This window comes from Apteryx mantelli, chromosome 3 (genome assembly GCF_036417845.1).
Source record: "Apteryx mantelli isolate bAptMan1 chromosome 3, bAptMan1.hap1, whole genome shotgun sequence".
Lineage (NCBI taxonomy): Eukaryota > Metazoa > Chordata > Aves > Apterygiformes > Apterygidae > Apteryx > Apteryx mantelli.
Genome location: NC_089980.1, coordinates 13,369,805 through 13,378,725, shown reverse-complemented (window position 1 = coordinate 13,378,725; position 8,921 = coordinate 13,369,805). Strand labels below are relative to the sequence as shown.

Below are 8,921 nucleotides of genomic sequence, written 5' to 3'. Positions count from 1 at the left end.
GGAACGGAGCGGAGCGGGGCGGCGGGCGAGGCCTCCCTCCCTCCCGGCGCGCGGCGGCTCCCCCGGCCCCGGGGCGGCGGTACCGGCGGCGCGGGGCAGCGCGGAGACGTCGCGGCGGTGGCGCGGAGGGTCCGCGGCCCGGTGCCGCCGGCCCCGGGGATCCGCCGGCACCTGCCGGGACCCCGCGCGGCGCTGCACGGCCCCGGGCGGCGGCCCCGCCATCGCCGCGGCTCCCGGCCGGGCCGGCACCGGCACCGGCGCGGTGCGCCCCGGCTCCGGCCGCCGAGGCCGGCCCGCGCCGCAGCCTAACGGGCCGCGCCGGGAGCCCCGCGCGGGACCGCGCTGTGCCGTGGCCCGGTGCGGCGGGCGGGCGGGCGAGGGAGGAGGGCGGGCGGGCGCGAGGGAAGGAGGGAGCGAGGGAGGGAGGGAGGGAGCGAGGGAGCGAGGGAGGCGGCGTCTCCTTTAAAAGCCGTGCGGGGCCGCAGCCCGCTCCCACAGGGCGGCTGTGATTGGCGCGGGCCCGCGAGCCTCCGGGGTCGTGACATCGGCGCGCAACAAAAAGCCCCGGCGGCGCCCGGCCACCTCCATCAATGGTGCGGTGCAGGGGCGGGAGCCGGGCACGCCTGCACGGCGCGGAGAGTGTGCACAGAGAGCTGTCCCCGTAGCGCTGCCGCTCCACGCGAGCCGGGAACAAACTACTCCCCACCCTTTTTTTTTTTTTCCTCCCTTTCCTTTTCCCTCCCCCCTTCCTCCTCCTTTCTTCTTTCTTTTTAAGGGAGCGGAGAAAAGTCAAGCTTCATCTTAATGTTGCTGCGGGAGTCTCAGTAAATGTCCATCTGTCTGATGCTGATGATGCAAAGGACATTTTTTAAAAGGAGTCTTTTAACTCCATAGACACATAGGCACCCATTCACGGGCAGGCACACGCACACACACGCGAGGAGGAGGAAGAAGAAGAAGCAACAACTTTCTGATCGCTGCTTTTAAAAGGGAGAAGCCCTTCCCTGGCTGGGACTTGCCTCCTGCCTCCTAAACCAGCTGCTAAAAGTATGTTTCTGAGGCGGACTGTACTTCAGGGAACTTCTGTTTTCTGCTCGGCAGCTGTAGAGGAGCAGCAGCGAAGTTTGGAGTAACACCAAGTGATGCGGGAAAAACACCCCGAGAGCAGAACACCCTCCTGCAGACACAACCCCTGCTGCTGCACACAGGTATAACTCCGGCGGTCGCAGACCCGCTGAAAGCCTTCTCCGCAGGATGACTCCGTGGGCCACGGCGGAGGTGCTAGCGCTCTGGAAGAGAGAGGGGGGACGGGACACTAATCATAATAATAATAATAATAATAATCCAGCGCAGAGTTTCACGGGGGAGAAGAATATCCTGTGGGTTTGGCTAAGGACGTAGCAGGATTCCCCCCCCCCTTCTTCCACTCCGCCGAGAGAAAACACCTCTCCCTTTCCCTGCGCTCGCGAAGCCTCTGCCCCGCCGCGGAGCCGCGGCCCGGGGCAGCGGAGCGGAGGGGGCAAGCGCGGGGCCGGGCCGGGAGCGGCGCGGGGAGGTCGCGTTGCGCCGAGCGCGGCGGCTCGGCAGCCGCCCCGTCCCCTCGGCGGCGGCGCCGGGCGCTTCCCGTGCGGAGCGGCGGCGACGGCGGCGGGGCGACGGGGCGGCCGGGCGGGCGCACACCTGTGCCGCGGCGAGGGCAGCGGGCGGCGGTGCCCCGGCCGCGCTGACAGCGGCCGCCGCCCCGCACCTCGGCGCGCCGTTGCTGGCTCCCCTGCCCCGTCCCGTCCCGTCCCGTCCCGTCCCGCTCCCTTTGATCTCCTGCCACGGGGATTTTCGTGCCTTTCTCCGCCGTGCGCGCCCGCCGAGCACCTGAAAGCTCCCTGCCCCGCGCGGCCTGCCGGGCCCCGCGGGGGCTCCGCGGCGGGCGCCGCTCGCCGGGCCCCGCGCCCCGCGCCCCCCGCGGGGGCAAGGCAGGGCGCCGGGGGCCGGGGTGGGAGCCACCTGCGGGCCGCCCCCGCCCGCCCGCCCCCCCTCCCCCGCGGCGCGCTCCCCCGGCGGCGCGGTGTCCGCGCTGACTGGCTCCCATCGCCTCCTCCTCCTCCTCCTCCGCGCAGGTTGATCATGGTTGCCGCGACCCGCTGCCTCCTGGCGCTGCTGCTCTGCCAGGTGCTGCTGGGCGGCGCGGCCGGCCTCATGCCGGAGGTGGGCCGGCGGCGCTTCAGCGAGCCGGGCCGCGCCGACTCGGCGGCGCAGCGCCCCGAGGACCTCCTCAGCGAGTTCGAGCTGCGCCTGCTCCACATGTTCGGGCTCAAGCGGCGGCCCAGCCCCGGCAAGGACGTCGTCATCCCCCCCTACATGCTGGACCTCTACCGCCTGCACGCGGGCCAGCGCCTGGGGCAGCCGCCCGCCCTGGGCTACCCGCTCGAGAGGGCCGCCAGCCGCGCCAACACCGTACGCAGCTTCCACCACGAAGGTAGGCAGGGGCGGGGGGCGCGGGGCCGCGCGCGGCGGGCCGTTGGGCGCGCGCGGGCGGGCCGTTGGCGGTTGGCGGCGGGGGGCGGTTGGGCGCGCGCGGCGGCGATGGCGGCCGCTAACGTGCGCGGGCAGCGCGTGCGGCGGTGTCGGGCTGCGAGCGGCCGCGGGACGCGAGAGGAAAGGGGAGGGCAGGAGGAGGAGCGTTGGGGGCAGACTCCTGCCCGCGAGTGCCTGCGCTTGGCAGCTAATAAAATGTGTTTTGTTGAATTTACAGGAATGGTTGTAGTCGGTTTTGCTTTAAAAGCCCCGGTTACAGGACTCTGAAGTTTCTGTTCTGACGCACTTATTCGGCAAATCTCTTTCCTCCTCCCCCTTCTCCCCCCTCCCCCTTCATCCGATGAGAGGCTCTTATTTTATTTATTTATTCTGCGAAAACAGACCTGCTCCAAATTAAGCCTTCCCACAGATAGCTTTTCTTTCGCAAGGCCAGACACCAGGGAAAGCTCCCTAATTCACAGCTGAGCTGGGGTCGTCGGGGAGGTTTCTAATCCTTATCTAATCCCCGTGAGAGATCAATGAAACAATCGATCGCAGTGTTTCCTCAGCGACTTTCTTGCCCTGCCATTGAGTTGAGGAGCGCCTCAGCCTAGACCTGAGCCACACCACGAAGGAGGCAGGCGGGTGGGCGGGCTGGTAAAAGCCCAGCTGCTGGATCTGAAGTGTACCTGAAGGCCTCAGGTAACTCGGCCAGACCTTCGGCAAGGTGCCCGACGGCTCTCTGGAGCCGTGTGAGGCGAGTGTTCACCCCAGCGCTCGGGGGTCCCGGGGTATTGCTGTCCTGTCCTTGCCAGGCCCTCAGCCCTGTAACGCCGGCGGCGGTGGCTTATGCCTCGGTGACGTGCTGGGTGCCTTCAGCTGCCCGATGCGCCCGCTTGCCGCTTCGGTGGCTTACTAAATGCACGCGAATGAGATTATCCTCAAAAGGAGGCTCTCTTGGATACTGACGTGCTTTTGTTTTCTTCCTCTCGCCCCCCTCTAGCGATCGACTTAGTCAGTGTGCTCGCCCAGACTGTGGCGTTAGCTGTGGCATGGACTGGCCCGTAGGGTGGGTGACCTGTGCATCGCTCACGTGCTCTTGGGGAAACGCTTCCCTGAGATGCAAGCTAATAGTCCCCAGTGGTGTCAGCCAGGGGCCTCACTGTAAAAGTGAGGAAAATGCAGTTTCCCCATGCTCTTACCCTGAAACTGCGATTAAAAAAGAAAAAAAATCTGTAGGGTTAATGATTCTGATCGACAAAGAAGGCAGCCTAAGATAAGCGGATGTACTGGTTAGTGGAGAGCCATATAGTGAAGAAGGAGATGAATGGTGAAATGTACCCCCGCACTGTTAGTCTGTGTTCCTCTATGTAGAAAGTAAACGCTTAGCAGTGAATGGGGAAAATCCAGTGCATGGGTTGTTCACGTTTAATACTGCAGAGCATGAGACTGAACGTGGTAGGCAAAGATCTAAGCAAAAGAGGAGCTGTGAGGGCAAAGTTTGTGACTTGTAGGCAGATGTAGAAATCTGCAGTTTTAAGCAGAGTATAGCAAAGTAGTGTATAACAAATTCTTTTGGGCATAAGATATTCTCTAATTTTCACAAAAAGTTAGAAGGAAATCACTTGTGTGCCTCAGTCTTTTCAGTGAGTTCTGACTCTGTATTATTGATTGCATGAAAGCTCAAGTTTGCTTTGTGACCGTTCAAAACAGCTGTGTATTTACAGTGTTTCAGAACCAGACCTAAATTTGTAAAGCTGAGCATTTCCTTATGCAAGAAGTCTTACTAAAATCAACAGGGAATAATTATATCAATAAGAATTGCCTGTACCAGTCATGGTTTCACTTTAGAAAGTGAATGGTTCTCCAGTATGCTTGGTATCAAAATTAAAAGTCATGCTTTTAGAGAGATTTACTGTGGCTAATACTTGTAATTTCTTTAATAGCTGTCAGAACAACATCCTTCCTAGATGTATTTTACTCTCCCTAAAGTTCCATCCAGTTATATATTGGGTGAAAGGGGAGAATGGCATGGAGTTGAGGGAAATCTTTTTGTCTTTGAAAAGCTTCTCTTGTTCAGAAGCAACTTTGTTTCCTTATCACTTTACCACCCATCAGTTTTAGCAGTTGAACCATCCTGCCATTCTTCAGGGCCCTTTTGAGTAAGCATTAGGGCATGCTTAGTAAAATGCCATTGCAGATGTTGAGTTCTTGGTCTTTAATTATGACACAAAAATCCGTACATTAAGATTTGTAAGTCACCTAAATTGCAGAGTAATATTTTTTGGAATGGCCTTTAAGGGATAGATGTTAAAGCCATATTCTTGAAAAGAGCAGAAATGCAATAATTACCCTAAATCCTCAATCAGTTTTAATTATTCTCATCAGACCTCCACTAACTATTGTGCTAATGTCTTTCTCACTGATGTCCTTGAATTTCAAAGTAATGCTTCATATTTCTTGCCACTTATTGTAACCACCTGGAATGCAGAGGGCACCAGTATTCAGTCAAAATGCATAACAATGAACGAAGCGTTTTTAACTTAATGCTATATGTGCTCGCATAAATAAACGGAAGGACAAGGGAGATAGGGTTTTCCACTGGAAACTCTTTCAGATCTTGTGTGTTACAAATGTTAACTGTCATTTGAAAGTTGTCAGCAGCAGATGTATCTGAAGGGTTTGGTTGCTTGTCTCAGTTCCTGATGTTTTTTTTTTCTTTCCCTCTTTAATCAAATTAGAAGTTTTGGAAGAACTGCCAGAAACAAGTGGGAAAACAGCACGGCGTTTCTTCTTTAATTTAACTTCCATCCCTAATGAGGAATCTATCACCTCAGCTGAACTCCAGATTTTTCGGAAACAGGTGCACGGAGCCTCTGAGAACAACAGCAGCTACCATCACCGTATTAATATTTATGAAATTATAAAGCCAGCCACAGCCACCTCTAAGGACCCTGTCACAAGACTTTTGGACACCAGGTTGGTGCATCATAATGCAAGTAAATGGGAAAGTTTTGATGTAACGCCAGCTATAATGAGGTGGATTGCACATGGACAACCTAATCATGGGTTTGTGGTAGAGGTGGTTCACTTGGACAAAGAGAACAGTGCCTCCAAGAGGCACGTTAGGATTAGCAGGTCTTTACATCAGGATGAAGATAGCTGGTCTCAGCTGAGGCCATTATTAGTAACGTTTGGGCATGATGGCAAGGGACACCCGCTTCATAAAAGAGAAAAGCGTCAAGCGAAACACAAACAGCGTAAACGCCACAAATACAGTTGCAAAAGGCATCCGTTATATGTGGACTTCAATGATGTGGGGTGGAATGACTGGATTGTTGCCCCACCGGGGTATAGTGCCTTTTACTGCCATGGGGAATGTCCTTTTCCACTGGCAGATCATCTAAACTCAACAAACCATGCCATTGTTCAGACTTTGGTCAATTCAGTGAATTCCAAAATCCCTAAGGCTTGCTGTGTGCCGACAGAACTGAGTGCTATTTCCATGCTCTACCTTGATGAGAATGAAAAAGTTGTATTAAAGAACTATCAAGATATGGTTGTGGAGGGTTGTGGGTGCCGCTAACACAGCAAATATATTAGACAAATACAAAAAAAAGCTGACACTTTAATATTTCCCAATGGAGACTTTATTTATGTAATGAAATGGAAAGAAAAAAAACACAACTATTTTGAAAATATATTTATGTCTACAAAAAGTTGGGAAAACAAATATTTTAATCAGAGAAATATTCCTTTAAAGATTTTAAATGTATTTTAGTTGTACATTTTATATGGGTTTAACCCCAGCACATGAAGTATAATGGTCAGATTCTTATTTTGTATTTATTTACTATTATAACCACTTTTTAGAAGAATAGCTAATTTGTATTTATATGTAATCAAAAAGAAAAAAATATAGGGTTTGTACATAATTTTCCAAAATTGTAGCTGTTTCAATTGTGTGTATTTAAGTTGAAAAGAATACATGGAACGTTACTATGGCAAAGTGCATAGCACATTTGCTTTCTGCTGTGCTACTGTTAAGGTCACAAGTTCAAGTCCAGAAAAAAGTGGATAATCCACTCTGCTGACTTTCAAGATTATTATATTGTACAATTCTCAGGAATGCTGCAGGGTGGGCTGTCCAATCCATGAGAACTGGCATCCTCTTTAGGTGGAAGATTTGGATAAGAACCAGACATTGCTGATCTAGTATAAATACTGCTATTCCCCGCTAATTTGCAGTGTGAATATAAGAAGGGCCAAGAGAAATCCTAGGGGAGGTGGGGGTGGGGGAAGACTGAATCCTTTCTAGACCTACAGAAAAGTGAATGTTTGATGTTTCCTTTAAAAGTCCTTCCTTTAAAAGTCCTGGCCAAATATAAAATAATAAAAATAAAAATGTCATCATTATTTTTTGTGATTATGTATGCTAAAGAGGAATAATTATCTTATTTGTACTGGCCCGTGTCTTTAACAGTTGGAAAGACATTGTATACTTCCTTAGCTCACTTCTGTGGAGTGTTATAGTGAAATTAATCTCCAGGTTTTGTCCTACATACAGCAAGGTGTTGTCATATGCAGTCTCCTATCTAACCTCAGCTGATGGTTTTGCTGTTTTGCAGATTAGCTTGTCTTCCTTTCCAGGGTTTTCTGTTGGAAAGCATTTTTTTTCCAAATCTTTAAGTATTTTTAAAGATAATAAATCATAGAACTCTGGTATTTCTTTCTGAAAAGTGCAGTCTGTAAGAAAAAAACGGTTCAATTGTGCAGCAGTCACAAGGATAACCTGTGTTTGCATCTTTCTCTTTTTGAATTCTTCGTATAAAGGGCAAAAGCATGATTTGCAGTTGGAAAGCACAGCATTAAAGCTAATACTTACTGTACGTGTTGTACGTTACAAGACTGGTGTGGCAGTCTGCTACTAAGCTGTAAAACAGGGGATGAGAACACTGAGCCTGGGTTGCTTGTTGCATGGAAGTTGTGCCAAAATAGTAGAATAGGAAAGCAACTTAAATTGGCTTCTTGCTGATATACTACAAAGTGCCTGAAGCCAGGAGCAGAGCGAAAACATGTTAGACTACTAGTGGTAAGTTCTTGCCTATTTCGGGAGCTTTCAGCTGTACCTTGTGAATGTATAGTGACTCTGTGCTCTTAGCCTCCAGAGGCGTCAGAACCCCCTTGCGCTCCCTTCGGCCCTGATAAATGGATCCAAAACTGGACTTTGGTGAGCTGAGGAAGCCCTTAAAGCCATGTGTGTGGTTGTCTGTCTACAGACCTTTCTAAATCACCTGCTGGAATATCTGATTCTGGCCTACCCCTAGCTTAACCTTTTATTAACACCAACCTTCTCCTCTTTCCTATGGCCCTTCCCGAGCTTCTCCTTTTTGCCAGAATCCTCTGGGCTCCAGGGAAGGCACTAAATAGTTTGTTGATCAGAAAGACTAACTTGGTGATATCTTACAGGTTTTCTCATAAAACAGTTCTCTTTCTCTGCTGCTAATCATCAGAAAAAGCAATTGGTGGAGAAGATATGAGAGAAAAATGACAATAATTTCCTATTGCCTGCTTCTACTTCTCATGAGCTTAGAAATATTTTAGGCTAGCTATAAGCTTCTGTGGCCAGATAAAGCTTAATATATTGTTTGTACCAACAGTATTTGCAATAGCTAACAGAGAGCAATTCACCACTGCAGTTTGGCTTTGTTTATTTTTGAGAGAGAGCTGACATTGTCATGCTGATGCTAGATAGTGGCCTACAAGTTTGCTGGGTGGACAACTTCCTATATAATTTTTTGAAATACCAGTGCTGTTTTCTTGGCCATTTGAGTGTTTTTAGGGTGGCGCTTTCTCTGTGTAGAATTTCAGTTTGCCCTTCTCTTGTTAAAAAGGTCATGCCGGTTTCATTGATGGCGAGTGAGTTTATGGCCATTGTCAGTGGCAGGCTCTGCCACAGTGAAGGTTCTGCAAGAATTCATTGCTTATTTGCAATGCATGGTTGTTCCAGTTGAGTCCTGGCAGCGCTAGAGTACTCTATAACTTGGACTTGCAAAAGCTAGGTATAAAGTGCTGAAAATTCAAGATTGTATCATTTGTAAGAGCAGGAAAGGTATGATCCCAAACCTGTTGAAATCACTGAAGACCCCATGGCACGTCTAACCAGATTCTAACTTCTGATCTTGCTGGGCTTAAATTTCGCAGCTCTGAGCCCATCATGTATAACAGATTGAGGAAGGATTTTTAGAGAGTGGTGACTGCTTTACTTCTCCTCTAAGGCATGAGAACACATTGATGCTAATCTTGTTTTTAAAAAATTGGCTATGGCGCTTGTCTATGCATGAGCAGTAGCTGGCTTGTGGCGTGATGCTGCATTCCTTATGCAGGCAAACCTCCTGTTGCTTGACGAA

The 8,921-nt window shown here is 51.0% G+C and overlaps 1 protein-coding gene across 1 annotated transcript; it reads left to right on the top strand.

Moving 5' to 3' along the window:
* Positions 1 to 453: 453 nt before the first annotated feature.
* Positions 454 to 7,155, top strand: BMP2 (bone morphogenetic protein 2). Its single transcript, XM_067294659.1, has 3 exons — positions 454 to 1,208; positions 2,115 to 2,473; positions 5,253 to 7,155. Exons 2-3 carry the CDS (start codon positions 2,122 to 2,124, stop codon positions 6,095 to 6,097), a joined length of 1,197 nt encoding a protein of 398 aa, XP_067150760.1. The 5' UTR covers positions 454 to 1,208; positions 2,115 to 2,121; the 3' UTR covers positions 6,098 to 7,155.
* Positions 7,156 to 8,921: the final 1,766 nt, after the last annotated feature.